Genomic DNA, 16,916 nt, shown 5'->3' on the forward strand with positions numbered 1-16,916 from the left:
GTAACAGTTCTTCAATGAAATACCAGTACCCACCTGACTTCTTCATTGAGGCTGATTCTGCTCAGCAGATGGAATGTAAGAGGAGGGAGCCATTTCAAGTTGATTTTAAAACTGGAGAGGATGGTATAGGGGAGCCAGGAGCATGTGTAAACACAGCTGTTCTTCAACTGTTCTCTGTGACAGGAGCCTTGATGAGAAGCACCGAGATGATGAACTGTTTTTAGGTTTACATTTGGTGGTCCTTCATGTTGTTTTTTTTGTATTTTTTTAATAATACTCACTGTCCCATTAGACTGGAAAAAAGAGAGAAAGGTACTTTCACTACGGAGAAACAACGATGCTAAAGCAAGTGTCACAACATGGTCTTATGGTCTCTTGTATAATAAAGTATATTTAATTCGATAATGTCAGGTTGTATGAAGTTGCCTCAGGGTTTCGTGGCTTCAGGGCTGCGTTCTGTATTCCCTGTGATGTCATAGAATTCTCTGGCAGCTTCATACAACCTAATAAACTGCCTTTCTACTACATACAATGTTTAGCCAGTTCTTGTCCCCCCAAGATGTGCCCGATGCCCCCTTCACTGTTATCTTTTCACCACTGCTGGAGTCCATTTGATCCATGACTAGGCTATTAACTTCAACTTAATGCAGAAGAAATCTAACACCAAAACATTTTCTTACTTAGATCTGATCACTTATCTAATTTCGTTTGCAAATATCAAATGTATTCTCTTGAGATAAAAATAGTGCGAGATGATTAGTAGGGCAGGCTCATCTGACACCATTCCCAGGCTGTGACGCTGGCATCAGATCTCTAAATGGATCAGAGCTAAGGTATATAAAGGCAGCAGCAGAACCGAGGGTGGCACACAGCACCCGCTCCACTGCCAGTCAGATCACCTCTTCGTCCGCTCCAGAAGATACCAAAGGTAAGGCGCAGCGACCACTCTGAGCTGAGGTGGCCCGGCCTGTCCACTGCTTAGAGCTGCAACACATTATTTAACACATCCACTAGAATTTACATTAAAATATGTTTTTTTTAGTTTACATTATGCTAAATAACGGCTTCTTATGAAAACATTAGAACTATACAGTGGAAATTGATATATGCAATGTAGTGATGTTAGTATACCTAGGGGAACACCCCCCCCACACACAAACACACAGCATCCTTTTGCAATGTACAAAAGTTCAGATAGGCTACAAAGTAAAGATGTCATGTACAACTAACTGTGTTTTAGTTTATTAGAATATCAATTGACTGATGACAAAAACATTTTCATGTTAACCTATGCAGTAAGTGTGTAATATGCATTTACATGAACTATGCTAAAACATACAATTTGCAACCCAGTGCATATAAAAAATACATTCAATGGTTCCAATAGCATTTAAATGAACTGTCATCATCTTCAGTTTGCTTAATGGTAGCACACATCCTTGAATTCAATATTCAGTTTATAACACCAGTAGCATTTCAGCTTAACTATGTAAAAGCTTTACAGTTCAACAAGTATTAAATTAACATTTATATATGCACTTGTAATTTTGCATACAGTTTACGGAATTGGGCGACCTTTTATATTAAGAGTATATACATGAATTAATAATAGTGTGTTATGATAAAGTATAAAACTGCATATAAAGAATACAACTATGAATATATAGAACATTCAAGGTCCATCTATACAACAAACACTGCATACTATACAACTGAGGTAAGCTAAAATATACAATATATAGTTATGTACTACACACTCTATGCTTACAGTGAGGACTTTTTATGCAACATGTGGTGTGCATGCTAAAACATGCAATCCGCAAATATACTTCTAAATATATATGATGCAAACAGTAGATCCAACAATTATTCAGATAAACAACACATGAAAAGGTAAATCTGCTGTTGAATTTCATTTCTAATTTGCAATATGATACTGTACTTATGTACATCGGGCATCCATTAAACAATACCAAAACTCTTTTTTGTCCTAAATGCATTATACGCATTTCACTTGTCACATACGGTGTGTTATTAAATATACAAAATTCTGTTTTATGCTTTTATATATCGAGTTTGTATAACATGATTAAAATCACATCTATGTATGGAACGCATAACACACGTTTCTTAGGAGGGTAGAACATGCATAATACACCATGAGTACAAAATGTTTCACTGTGAAAGTAACATAAGTTGATTTTTAAGGCATACTTTATATGAATTTCAAGTAAAGTATATTATAAATACAGTGCATAACTTAAAATATAAAATAGGCACTTGTGGCTCGACACATGAACTAAAAATAAAACAACTGAAGAATGTGCCTTAATCTTTGCCATATACACTTTCTCAAAGGCTTGTAACTGTATAAGAAAACTGAGTCCAAGCCCTTGCAACCCATCCACGAATACCCATCACCTTTTCCAGTAATCTCAGGTGGTGGAGGAAGTCCCTCGGGTCTCTGAACTTCTTCAAGTCGCCTGTCTGTCCTTCTGCATTTATTAGGACCTGCACTAGTTCAGTGACCCTGCACCACCGCACCAAGTCTTTGGCCCTGTGCACTAGGCCGTGCTTACTGTTAGTACTACTATACAGACATCTTCTGTAGTCATCACAGAGCCTGCCAGAGGACAGTGCAAGGACCTTCTTTTAAGAGACTGTTTGTGTTTTCTATTTATTTTTTAGCTCAACCATGTACATCACCGATATTTTATCCGCCAAAGACATTGAAGCTGCGCTGTGTAGTGTAAAAGGTAATGCTTGGAGCCTCTATGTTGTTAAATTGGGTGTTTTCTAATTATTACACACAAAAGAGACTACAGAAAATTAAATACATAAGTAAGGTAAATATTTTTGATATATCTCAACGTACAATTTTTCTCTGTTACCTTGAATCTTTTGCATTTTGAATTATAATTTTTGATTTTGCCATAGGGAAAAACTGATATAACAAGCATAAACATTGTACCACTTACAAATGGTGCTCATTGCTGCCATTTGATACCATATTAGCATTTGGGTATGAAATGATTTCATCACACACATTCCCCATCTCTACATTCTACTCTGGACTATTTGTACTGAACAAATCAGTGAAGGGAAAGGATTGAGAGAAGTTGCCTGAAATTGAGTATTTCCGGAATTTTTATTTTCGGTGGACCACAATGAGGACCCAGATAAAAAAAAATGATCCCCAACCATAGATATTACATTCACCACTTCCTCAGGAAATAAAAGAGAAAGTGCAAGAGGAGAAAGTGATGATGGGGCTTTCAGGTATGCAAGATGAGAGTCTGGAGAAGGAAAGGGACTGCCGATGGGGTAGGTGTGAATCTTCTTCATCTTGCTGGAGAGACCCCGGTGGGGGCTTAATTTGTGTATCTAAAAAATAAATAAATAGGGAAATCATCTCGAGGACATCACCAGCAGGGGAAAAGTTAGGGTAAGTTCCCTGCGATGAGTTCACCTAGAATTGGGTTTTTAGACACTTGCAACCTGAAATCAATTGACGGCATCTATTGGTATCAGCTGTAATTTCTACTTCACTAATAGAATTTCCTAATGATTTTAAGCTTGACATTGTTAGTCCAAATCATTAAACCCATGTAGTGCATCCGATTGAATTGAAATAATTTGCTGATGACCAAACTAAATATCCAGCATGGATGTGTGCCATATTCTGACTGTCCTTCCCTTACATACTATCCAGACTAAGCATTCTAGCGCTGTCTTTTTACTGTCCCATTGTAAGCGTGAGCCTGCAAATCCCACCAATACTAGAAAGTCAGGATTCATTGAAGTTGCTTCTGAAGTCATGTCATTTTGGGCATCAACAGAGATCCTGGATTGTCTATTGCCATGTGTGGACAGTTCAACTGGTCCTGTTCATTCACTGCATTGTGGTGCTTGTTGTTTGGGATTTCTCATTATAAAAGTAATACAATAAGTACCGGAAAGCAAAGAAAATCAAAAGGCCTGCTTACTAGTTGTGTGGGATGGTATCCCGCACACAGTTATGAATTAAATGGGTGCACTTGAGTTTCTGCTTCCCAATTCCACCATCTGTGAGCAGGTGAAACATCTGTGTGGAAACAGACCAGGAACGTGGGAGACACATGCAACGAGGGACCCCTAATCCTTGAATTCTAGGCCTGAAAACTTTTAATTGCACTGTACAAGAGTTGGAATACTGGTCGGAAACATCAATTCTGTGCACAGTAGTCCCATGCATTCTGTACAATGTAATACGTAACATCCTTTGAGAGCTACTCAAACCTAACATAGGGGCAAGCCATTTTGCATTAAGGAATATCAAGTTTTCCAATTTATCAACCAGACCCATGTCATCAACTGCACCATTATTTGGCCCTGGCTTTTTAGTCAACAGTACCTTGCATGTTCGTGCTTGTAGATTTATTTTTGCCACTAAACATATAGTCCTAGAAGGTTTTTTCAAGTACAGTGCAACTTACAAAACGGGATGGAAATGGAAAGTTACTTTTGATGACAGGTCCAATTTATGTACAGTAACCAAGTACTGCATAAAATAGCAAGTATTGTGCATAGAATGTGGGACCTTATACTGCATCATTTTTGCATGAATGATATTTATAAAAAAGGTCCAAAGTAAAATTGAATACTTTGAGAATAATCCTTCTAGCTCCCTCGCCTTTGATTCTGTCAGTGATGAGGACATAGAAATGTGAGGAAAGTTCTGACAGTAACAAGGTTTCTCTCTGTTTTCTGAAGCTGCTGAGTCCTTCAACTACAAACACTTCTTCTCCGTAGTTGGTTTGTGCGGCAAGTCTCCTGCCGAGGTCAAGCAGGTCTTCGACATCATAGACCAGGACAAGAGTGGATTTGTTGAACAGGGTGAACTGAGGTGAGTTACGATCTGTCTGCCATCTGTAAAGATGTGTTTGTTTTCTGGTGGGGCCGGAATGGCCTGGCATAACCATGAGACAGCACTTGCTGTTTCTGAAACAGTGAACAAAGGCACAGAAGACACATTCATTTGTGTAATTTTCTTGGTTCAGTCTGCTTGAGCACCTAGTTGTCCTGATGGTTTTTTCTACACTTTATAGATATTTGACAGGATAGAATTGGTTATTGTCAAAGGTCTAGAGTAGCCAATAGTCAGACATGTATTTGGGGGTATAACTGCTTTGTGGAGATAAGATAAATAAAAGGGTGTGATCAGTGATTCATTTGAGCTGGTTGTTGCAGTTGCGGTCTACAGGCAATCTTTTTTGGTGACTGGACTTATTTTTTAGTCATTGGATTTTGGTCCCAAACAAGAATTCAAAATGCAGAAAAGTTGGGAGGGGGAGAAAAAGAAAGAGAATGACTGACAGTGATATAGGGAGATCGCAGGGATGAAAAAGAACCTGCAAGAGTGAGACAGAGGGGCAGGGACTATCTGGTTGCGAATGAAAACTGGCATGGGTGGAATAAAGACTAGACAGCCTTGGTATTCGGCAACTCCAACATTGAGCAGTGTCAGCTACAGGTTTCGGATGAAATGTTTGGGCACCAGCACTTATTCTTTTACAAATGAAGCATTGGGTGGGAAGGTGAACAGTGATAAGTGGGCTTTCTCTAGTGTTTAACTTATTATTTGAAATACGTCATAACTTTAACACCTAAAACAAGCTTTGGCAAAGCCATACATTCTGGCCTGCACTGTCAGCCTTTTGGCTTTGTGAATACTTGTTTTATTTTGTCATGGTGTTTGCTACACTTTTTTGCTGGTGCACCTGTCTGGATCTCGTCAATCTAAAAATAACTTTGGCTAAAAGCAAAAATATATTTTCTATCTCAAAACACACACATTGGTTTAGTAGTCCCTGGCAACTCCTTTGAGTGTGGCTGTGCTCATTGTGAAAGGACAAAAAGTCATCACTCACAGTGAAGTTAGCCAATGGCTGAAATGGGCTCATTGCTACAAGGAGTATGCTGTAGTGGGAGGAAGAAATGAAGCCGAAGTCTTTCTGAAAGACCATAAAAACTATACTAAACATATAATCTTAGTAAAGCCAAAAGGTCTTGCCTAACACCAGATTCAAACTTGGAAGTCATGCTATTTTTTAAGAAGTCCAGTTGCTTTCAAGCTTCAACTTTTAGGTGTAAATGTTTTACCTAAGAAATATAAAAGGAAATAGTTAAGTGAGGTGACAGGCGGTGCCTAATTTGAGCCGATGGTTTCCAGTGGGGGCCTGGCACTTATTTTTGAGGGCCTGCACTTATTTTTTTGCATCAAGCTTTTACTGCGCAAAAAGCACTGATGGGAAATACGGAGGAAGATAAAGGCAGGAACGCGTCACAAAGGGAGAAAGCAGAAAGCTGTAAGAGTGTGCAAGAGGGGCGGGGAGCGGCTGCAAATGGATTAAAGAAGCTTCAGGATTGCCATGCCTCAGTATTTTGTGCTAGCACACTACAATTGAGCAGCCACGTGTTTCAAAAGAGGTCTTTGGGCACTGACGCGTTTTAATCTACAAATTAAGGACTGGTGACAGGCTGATCCCTTCAGCCTTATTTATGGCTAGGAACTAAATGCAACGCAGTGCCAATCGGGCTTGTAAAACTCCCAGTCTCGGTACAAGAGTGGAAGAAGGGGATGAGATAGAATTTCAAATATAAAAAACAGGTCTTTATAAAGTGTAGGAATGTTCACGAGGCATTCCTCGCCAGAAGGGGTACTTTAAGCACGTTTGTATTTTAAGCATGCTGAATTTCCTCTTTAAAAGGTTGGCATTTTTTTGGCTATTCCCGTTATTAAAAGTGTCCCAATTGCTCCAAGCTTGCTTTGAACCTGATCGGATAGCTCTTCGGGTCCGTGTATCTGTTGCAGAAATCTGCGTGATGTGCAAGTCAGTGGCCCACACAAGCCAATGTGTGGGAAGAACTGAGAGTAAGATTTTGCAGTAGAAAGTGTGAAGATAATTTTGCAGGTTGACTTACATTGAAGTGGGGGAAGTGTCACAGTTTTACCCTGGTAGTGTAGTCCACTAGTTTGGCGATCCTGGTGCACCTTTCTTTCTATAACACGCAAATCACAAAGTCAATCCTGACTGCTACTGCGGTTGACAATATCAGCACATCTGAGTTATGCTATAGTAAGACATCACTGATAGGTCACTGAATCACTTTCTTAAAGCCAGGCAGGACACTGACTAGAAAGGATAAAATACACATATGCCTCGCTAGTGTCTAGAAGCAAATGAGTTTTTACAGTGTACTTATGAATTACTATTTCTGCTAAATGGCTGTGTGCTTTCCTGCTTCCAGGCTCTTCCTGCAGAACTTCTGCTCCTCCGCCAGAGCTCTGAGCGATAGTGAGACCCAGGCTTTCCTTTGCGCAGGTGACTCTGATGGTGATGGGAAGATCGGCGTTGATGGTAAAATACCCTTATTTGCAATATTTATCTCCCCTTTCTGCCCTCAAAGCATTTTAGGTGGAGCGTGCAAGCGCTTTGACCTGTTGTAAGTATTATGGGATTTTAACCACGCCCATCACTTTCACTCGTTCATGGACTTGCCTTTCAAGAATCCTTTGTTACCACTGGTAAATGTTTTACGTTTTTTACAGGGAGGTTTTCTTACTGCCTTGCAGACTGACCCTATTACCTAGATAGTTGCAAAATTGCCGATATGTTTGACTGTGAGCAACCTTCTTTTTCCTTTTTTCTCTCCTTCGCGCTCATGTTCATGTCGGTCATGGCACTTTTTGAATTGGCTCGCTTATGTCAACTAATGTTTTACTTTTCATTTTCAAATGATGTGGCAAGAAAAGTCCAGTTTGGAAATTATAACACCAATAGCTATAACTGGAGCAAATGTGAGACCTATTACCTTGTAAATGCTTGTTAAGGATATCCTGCCAGGCAATGGCCTATGTTTGCACATGATAGTCATGCCAGGAGCATGTATGACTTAACTTTGACTTGAACCATGATGATTTCTTGCTTGCCAGTCTCAAACATGTCACCATATATGGTGGGTCACATAGAAAGATGACTTGTTGTTTCAAACTCTGTTTATTAGAATTTATAAATTTACATTTTCAATATGAAGTATATATTATTACACCACCAAAAGGCATAAGAAAGCATTGGTGTTAGCGATACATTATGAACAGCAATATTAGAAGAGCAAAGAGCAAAGAAGTCCGCTGAATGCCTCAATGGCGAAGCCAGCAGTGCAGCTGCAATTATGGAAAGCAACATAAAATGATGGCCAATACGTTTTGCAGGTTTGCGGGGGTGACGGGGACAACGAAGGAAAAGGAAAATCAGAACACTACAACAAGGTATATTTACCAACTCTGTTCAGGTCAGCATGATACAAAAGCACAGAATATGAGGTGTCAAGGAGAGCCGGTGGTCCGGGACTAGGCTGAGCTATTTCTAAGGTGTAATGTAGTGGAAATGTTTACAGGGCCTCAACAACATCAATAATAGGTAAACAATTCCAGCATCTTTAGCCTCCGTGGGTTAAAGCAGGTAAACTCTGTTCAGGAAAGATAGGCTAAAAGAGGGTGTCAGATTTTGCAAAACCTTGCTTCTATACCACACAATTTATGGCTAAGCTGTTTTAATGCCATAGTTTGCCAAAGGCAGGTGAGCCAATATGGTAAGGAGGGTGGGGTGGGCTGTTACCAGGCAAGGGTAATCAGTTGTCGCTCTGCATGGAGGACGTGGTTTATGAGTATCCAATCTACTGCAGTCATAGATACCAGGTCCAGGGGTTGTATACCCAATATAACTGTGAGGGAGGTGGCGGGGAGGGGGTAATCCAGAACATCTTTAATGTGACTAAGAATGTCCTTCCAGAACATCTTTATGGGAGGGTATGTCCACCTGGTATGACTATAGTCATCCACAGCCTACGTACATATCCAGCAAAGTGAGGAGGTGCCCAGGTAAATGGTTGATAAATGGGAAGGGGTGTAGTGCCACCGGTACATGAGCTTATAGACCGTTTTTCCTGCAGGAAGAGGCTACAGTATGTTTTAGGAATATTGCGCCGTAGGGTGTTCCATTGTTTGGGTGTGATGTCTTCTACCATGTCCCCAGGCCATGGCTATTGGTAGGAGTGATCAGGTATATATGTAGAGTGTTGAGCAGTGCGGTAAGTGTTAGAGATAAGCCCCTTCATCCTACTAGTGGTCTGAACCAGTGTCTCAAACGGGGTGTAGGGATGCATGACCGCAGGATGTATAAGGATGTATCCCCCAGTGAAGCAGCTGCAAATATTCCAGTCAGACCCCATCTGAGAGGTTGAATGCCTCCTGACATTGCTCAAAGGTCATTAAATCAGTTCCCCGACAAAGGTAACTCAGGGTCCTACAGTCTTTATCAGTCCATGCCCGGAAAGCTTGGGGGGACAATGCAGGTCGAAAGGCTGGGTTGCAGGAGATCGGGGTGTTTGGGGAAAAAGAAGGTGGTTAGTCCGTGTGATGTATCCAACTTATCCCATATTTCAAGAATGTTTTAGTCGGTGTTGTCACGCATGCGCTACAGGGGCGAGCATGTTTGGGAGCCAGGTGAAGTCCCACAATGGCATACAAGCAACTTGCTCTGTCCATGTGGAACCAATGGGATTCACTTATATGAGCCATCCAGGCAGAGCTAAAGCGCAGGTGCACTCCTCAACAATATTCTAACAGATTTGGGCACTCCAGGCCTTCCCTGTCTCTAGGCTGCATCAAAAGGGTAGTGGATGCTAGAGATTTCTTCCCACCCCAGATGAATGACCGTAGCTCATGCTGTAGACGTTGCTTATCATCCAGAGGTATGGGGGTGGGAAGGTTTTGGAGTAGATACAAGACCCTGGCAGGGATATTCATTTTAACCAAAAAAACAAAAGTAGCCAATAGACTAGTACAAATGTATACAGCAAGTAATAGTCTATGAATCTGCTCTTATTAGAACAAGAGCCCTTACTCACCAATTTGTGACATGCTTCATCATCGGACTTTTGCTCCTCGTCAGGCCGGCACTGCAATGCCCCTCGAGGGGCCCCTCAGGCATTGTAGTGCCGGTCTGACGAGGAGCAAAAGCCTGATGATGAAGCATGTCACCATTTGGTGAGTGAGGGCTCTTGTTCTAATAAGAGCAGACTCATAGACTCTATTACTTACTGTATACATTTGTACTAGTCTATTGGCTGGAACTGTGTACTTTTGTTTTTTTGGTATTATGATGGGAGCACCGTACACAGGACCAACTTTTCTCTAAACACTCCCGACATATTAGCCCTTCTTTGTTTGTATTCGATATTCATTTTAACAACATTAACTCTACCCAGTCATGAGATATCTAAATGTTTCCAGTGTCTAAGGTCCTCGGTAAGCACACGATGCGGGGGCAACCAATTGGTTGCTGACCAGGTGGTCAACGTGAGTGTTATGGTGAGGCCTAGATATTTTAGTGTAGGAGACCATTTAAAGGGTGCTAGTTGTTGCAACTTGGATACGTCAGTGGTTGGAATGGTTAGGTTCAAAATACTGGATTTTGTCATGCTGACTTTGAAACCGGAGACCATGTCAAAAACATTCAGGTAGGTCACTACTGCCGGGCGTGAGGTGTCAGGGTGTGTCAGAGTGAGTAGGAGATCATCAGCAAAAAGATTGACCTTATGCATGAGGCCTTCGAAAGGTATCCCCATGATCTCCTGAGTGCATCACATCCTTATTGCCAGAGGCTCTAGCACCACAGCAAATAACAGTGGTCACAGAGGACAATCCTGTCTGGTTCTTCTGCCTATGGTAGTGGGGTCAGTAGCATGAGAAAGATAACTTGTAACACATGGTGGACAACAGGCGGACATACACAATCACAGAGCATCTATGGATAAGAGGGGAACATACAAGCAGACAGATTCTGAAGACTTGGGTTTCATTTTTATGTTAAATTCCAGTGTCCCCCCTAAATATTTAGAACGGAACATTTTGGAACCTCCCCATGATCACCGTGGGGCGCACTCAGGCCACTATTTTGTAACTATTGTCACTGTTTTTGCCTATCTGACCTTATGTACAAATGTTATGAAATTGTAACTGGAATGTTAGCTGTAATGTTCAAGAAACTGATCTGGTGACAAATGATAATTGAACAATATATGAAATGCCTAGTTACCCCTTTGTGGTTTGAGAGAATAAAAGCTTGTGTGTGAGTTTCGCAAATTGGACTCCTTAGACTTGACCTCTCAAACCTGTGCCCTGTGGCACGTAAATAAAATCTTTTCTTTTATCTTTCCTGATGAGGTCAGGTCTTTGATTTTTCCTTCATTAGAAGGGTCTCTCCTTCTCCCAGTTTTACCCACTCCTTTTTGTTATATTTTTTATTGAGTTTTTGGGTTACATGAAATTTACAGGTTAAATAACACGCTATTACCCCTAAATAAATAAATAAATAAATGCGGAGTTACAGCAGACTCAGAAAACATATTTTTTAGCCTTTTCTTCATTCTAGTATCTTGATTTGTTCTTGAGTAGTGCACACCTGTAACATAGGGTAAAGCTTCCTGGACCTTTAGGTTGATTCGTTGGTGCCATCTGAAGTCGTTTACAGGTAGCTGTCGAGTTTGACTCAGGGGAATTGACTTAATTTACATTTAAGAGCAGGGAGCAGAGCATTTTGGGGGGGAGGGGGGGCGGGGGGGCAGTGCTTCATTTGTTAAATATTGAGTGCTGGGGCCCAAACTATCGCTCAGACGATTCTGCCTGTGCCGAAAAGGGATGTGGCTTGGTAGTCTTAATATCCCCTCATGAAATTTTGATCCCTCATTGGACACTCCCTGCCCCTCAAACTCTCTCCTGCATGGTTTCTTTTGGTCCCTGCTTTCTCTCCTTGCCATTCCTTTTTCGGTATTTTTCTTTCTGTTTCTTTCCCCCTGTTGTATTTTTTATTGTCATACTCTGGGTCAATGTATAAACAAGAAAAATAAGTGCCTGTGCCCAGAAATAAGTGCCAGTGTGCAGCACCGGCAACCACCGGCTCAAATTCAGCACTGGGAAACAACTAAAACTAGGCCAGTTTTGGCTTTAAAAAATAGGATTCTCCAGCATGACTGTGTGTTGGCATTATGGATATAATCATGTGATATGCCCTCCGCCCTTATCTTATCTTCTTCCTCTCTTTCCGACCAACCAGGTTAACGGTCTGCCTCTTTTTCTCTTCTCAGAGTTCCAAGCCCTCGTGAAGTCATCAGCATAAACCCATCCAGAGCAGCGGTTCATCATGGACAGCCTTTTTCATTTCCCCCCGACAGGCACTTCACCCACAGTCGGCACATATTTGTACATTTTTATACTGTCTCCGGCATTGGTTCAATGCCCGGAAGTGAACTCCTGTTACCGGGACTGTTGCTAGATTTCACTGTTTACAGGTATTCTGCTCAAACGCTGTCACGTCTTAACAACTTTATTTGGAAGGCGAGCAGTGATATCGACCAATTACAATGTTGAGGTTGTGAATGGAACAAGAAAAATAAAGAGCAAGGAAACCTTGACAACGTGCTAAGTCGCTTTTATTTTCTGCTTCATTTTGGGGCGGGAATGTCTGAATCGCTTCCGGCCTATTCTAGGGTTCAACTACTCGCTGATATCCTGTTCACTGCCTGATGCCGCCATCAGACAAGAAAGTTATATATTTGTCAGCAGCACTGGAACAAAGGGGTGGGGCAGGTGCTGCAGCATCCCCAGACCTAGAGGCATTTAAGAAAGGGAATGGAAAATATAATATTTCTTTTCACAGGTTTCGAAGTTTGTTCAAATGCAGGGAAATGGCAGTGGTGATTGATGTGAGCCCAGAAAACAACTTTGAACAAACCACTGCACATTTCCTTGTTATGTTGATTTGTTGTGTGAGCTCATCAGCTGTGAGGACATGCAGCAACCAGAGCAGGAGTAAGCTGAGAGTTCCTTTCATTGCGATTGGATGCACTGAGGGAGTTTGTTCCAAGTTTTGGGTGCAATGTAAGAGAAAGGGAGCCCTCCTCCTGTGCTTTTGTGAATGCTGGTGGTTTGTGCCAGTGAGACTAAGGCAGAGCATAGGTGTTCTGGCTGGTGGAAATGTATTTGGCTGTTCAGGTAAGAAGATCTGGTGTTGTTCAAGGCTTTGTATGTGTTCATGAAAAGTCTGAACAGGCTGAGTTTGTGAATGGGGAGCTAGTGGAGCTCTTTGAGGTGAGATGAGACATTATTCAGCGTGGGAAGCTGAGGGTGAGCCTCGCTGCGGCCTTCTGGATGGTCTGAAGCCTCTCTTTGAGCTGCTTGGAAGTTCTGGTGTAGAAGTGTTGCCATAGTCGAGTCTGCTGTTGATAAGTGATTGTGTGATGGTTCACCTGGTGTTCTATGGCAGCTACTGAAGGTCTTTCAGTTCATGCATAGGATGTGGAAGCAGTCCATGCTTTATGCATTAACTTGTACTGTAATGTTGAGCTTATTGTCCTGGGTGATCCCCAGCTTTCTGGCATGGTTGGTTGGTGTTGGTCATAGCTCGGTTGGTGGTTGGGTGGCTTTCCCATGGCAAGGTCTTGTTTACGAAGACAAGTACTTCTGTCTGGTCAACGTTAAATTGCAGGGAGTTGGCTCTCTCATTTCTGCTACCAAAGTCATGCAGTTGGTGAAATTGGTTCTGGTCTGTTAGTGTTGTTTGACAGGGAGAGGATGAGTTAGGTGTCATCAGTGTAGGAGGCAAGAGATGTCATGCACCTGTTAAGAAAGGTGGGGCTGAGGGGGAGTCCCCGAGGGACTCCGCAGATCAGGTTCTTGGACTCCAATGTGAGCGGTGGCAGTATGATTTTTGGGTTCATCCCGTGTGGAATGAGGAGATCTATTTTAGACTGGGTCCTTGGATGCTGATCTCGTGGAGTCGTCAAATGAGTGTGCTGTGGGAGAATGTGCTGAATACTGCAGAGAGGTCCAGCAGGATGAGAGCCACTGTCTCTCCTCCATCTAGGATGGTCCAGATGTCGCCTATATGAAAGTTTATATTGTGGCTTCAAAGAGATGGCTTTCCAGCTTTTGACACTTTTGTAATGGGGTGCTCTGGAGGAGGAAATGGCGGAGCATTGAAAAGCACCAATGTGAAAAATAACTCCAGTTTTTTAGTTTAAAATGAATAAGGGAGGGTAGTTTGGGCATTTCACGAAGAAGTATGATGAGAAAAAAAGAATTCACATTTATTAGCTTACACAACTTGATTTATTAATGCTGTAAATTTAAATTATTCCTTTTTAATATAAAAAATGAAAAAAGGTATCCAAATATTTAGGAGTACTGCACCATAAGGCACCTAAGAACCATATTTTTACACAAATAACTTGGACTGCCATCTCAACCACTTCCTTCCCTTCTAAAAATGCATAAGTCACAATTCAAAATGTTTTTGTTCATTTGTTGCCCTCGCTTATTCAGTAACACCGGGAGTTTTTCTTATCCCCATAATTTAAGTGAGCTGATGCCACTGCCTAGCACTCCAGTCAGAAAATTCTTCCAGCACAACTAGCATTTGTGACATTGCAAAATAAAGTATTATCCAAGATCTGTAGGTTTATTCCAGATGTGCATGGTGTGATGTTTTTGACATATCAGTCTATAAAACGATTATGTGTAGATGCATTAGAAGATGATACTTTTCAGTTGAATGACATTTAACCAAAACGGCTGGTAGAAAAACAAAAATTCCGTGGATTATGGAGCACACATTTTTATGGCTTGCATTCCTGCACCAACCATTGTGCTAGTGACTAGGGGGCATATGTACGAACACATTTTCCCATAGACATAGAATGGGTAAAACCCTTTGCTGCATCTGGCCTAGATGCATTCAGCATGCCATGTTAGAAAAAAATGAACAGCGTGTATTCTGGGTGTAGTATGGCTTGCATTCTAACAGAGTGCGAGCACCTTACAACCTTCATTTCAAGGATTCCATCCTGGGCTGCCTATATGATTGACTTGTGAAGCTTCATCATTGATATGTTAGTGAGGTGAAGTGTTTGGTGGGTGCGGCCTTTGGTGTTTCCAAATCCATTGGGTGCTGTCCGACTTATTTAATATGAACCTTGCCTGCGGTGAGATAACCTATGAGTAATCATGATAGCCAACTACCAGCCTACCTCGATTGTGTTGAGTAGATGTTAGTCGAGCTCCGCATGTGCAGGTGATTCCAAGTGATGGGCATCGTTTAGAGCTAATTTTCCATCCTTAGACTTTGAACCAGAGAAAGACAAAAAAGGGAGAGAGAAGGAGAGAAAAAGAAAGGAAAACCGTGACAAAGGAAGAAGCAAAGATGAAAAAGAGCCTGCAAGAGTGAGACACAGAGACAGGGAGCATGCTGTGGTGGAAGAAAGATCTTTGAGGTGGAATCAAGACTATGGAGCCTTGGTATTCAGTAAACCCAGTATCGGCTATACCGAGACAGCAGCTTATGAAAAACCTTTGGGTCCTGGTGCTTTTTTCCCTAAATTAATTAATGAAGTTAGAAGTTACTTCTGATGTGTTCTTCTATAGATTTTTGTGTGGTGTGTCAAGAAACTGTATGCTTTTCTGAACCTTTTATTGCACAAATATAAGATATATCTATTAAGTGTCTTTGAATGTGTGCTCTTCTGTGTAATAAGTGTATTGGTTGTTGTTTGTGTTGTTTCTTAGTTGGTAGTAGTGCTGTTATCACGGTGAATTAACCACAAGAAAGAAACGGTGTTAGTTACACTGCAGATTATAAAAGGAGAAGGCAAGGTAAGCTTAACCCAAGCTACAAATCCCCTGTCTGCTCTCTGGCTCTTTTTTCAAACGAATATTCTATCTCTGTACTTCTGGAAAGAGCACAGTGCTAGAAGGAATGGTGTGTTGGAGTAAGTGCACTTGCTGACTGAATTTCTGCTGTGCCTAGAGGGTATTGGGTTAGCACCGGGCTACGAGCCAATGCTGGCAACAGTCACCGTTTCTTGTGAGAGCCTAATATCTTGCACCCTTTCTAGGCACAAGTTAAAGAGGCACCTGTTTGGAGACCTAAAATTGAACAAGTTGCTTCACGTCCCACCCGCATGTTGGTCTCCTAGCAAGCACTCTGGAGCCTTCAGCATTTAGGGTCATGTGTAGGTAGCCTTTTTCCAGTCCAAACGGGTTGAGTCGCAGAATCGGCCTATTTGCCCCTGGAAAAAAGAAATTTGGGATGTAGAAACCCCAAATGGCAATCCGGTAACTTGTTACCGAATTGCAATTTAGGTTTGCGATTCTGTAATGGGAAGGGGCGTGTTGAGGCCATCCCTTCCTAATACTGAATCTGAAAGGTATGTACGCATGTTTTGCGACCAAAATGCAGTCGTAAAACATTCACAATATACCGCCAATGAAAAGTTGGTGGTAACCCATTGAAAATGAGAAAGGGTCCCCAGAGGACCTTTTCCCTTTGTGAATGGACCACAACCTACTCTGAAACGTTTCATTTTTTTCTTTTTTAATGCATCCTGTTTTCCTTTTTAAGGAAAACGGGATGCATTAAAAAAAATGTTTTATTGAAAAGCAATCACAGACATTAGGCCACCATCCCTGTGATTTTTTGCGATTCCCAATGACTCGCAAATTGTGACCTACCTCATTAATATTCATGAGGCAGGTCTATTTGTGACCCACTGGGAATCACAAAAGAAACTAAATGGAGTTTCATAGAATTGGAATTGCGATTTCCTAATTGCGATTCACATGGAATTGCAATTAGGAAATCGCAATTTCTAATGTACGTACATGTGGTCCTTAAAGTATTAGGCTGGTTACCACAAGACCAATGCAAAGGACAACTAGTTTAAAACCACAAGTTGTTAACATTTAGAGTGGGAGGCTCTTACAATAGGAGTCTTCTGAAAAATCTAGTAACAAAATACAACAATGGGCCAAGGAGGAA

General features: G+C 41.5%; 1 protein-coding gene across 1 annotated transcript; it reads left to right on the plus strand.

Moving 5' to 3' along the window:
- The first annotated feature begins 822 nt into the window (after positions 1–822).
- LOC138261312 (parvalbumin beta-like) lies at positions 823–12,519 on the plus strand. Its single transcript, XM_069210144.1, has 5 exons — positions 823–928; positions 2,689–2,756; positions 4,753–4,885; positions 7,291–7,400; positions 12,190–12,519. Exons 2-5 carry the CDS (start codon positions 2,696–2,698, stop codon positions 12,219–12,221), a joined length of 336 nt encoding a protein of 111 aa, XP_069066245.1. The 5' UTR covers positions 823–928; positions 2,689–2,695; the 3' UTR covers positions 12,222–12,519.
- The last annotated feature ends 4,397 nt before the right edge of the window (positions 12,520–16,916 follow it).

This window comes from Pleurodeles waltl, chromosome 10 (assembly GCF_031143425.1).
Source record: "Pleurodeles waltl isolate 20211129_DDA chromosome 10, aPleWal1.hap1.20221129, whole genome shotgun sequence".
NCBI lineage: Eukaryota > Metazoa > Chordata > Amphibia > Caudata > Salamandridae > Pleurodeles > Pleurodeles waltl.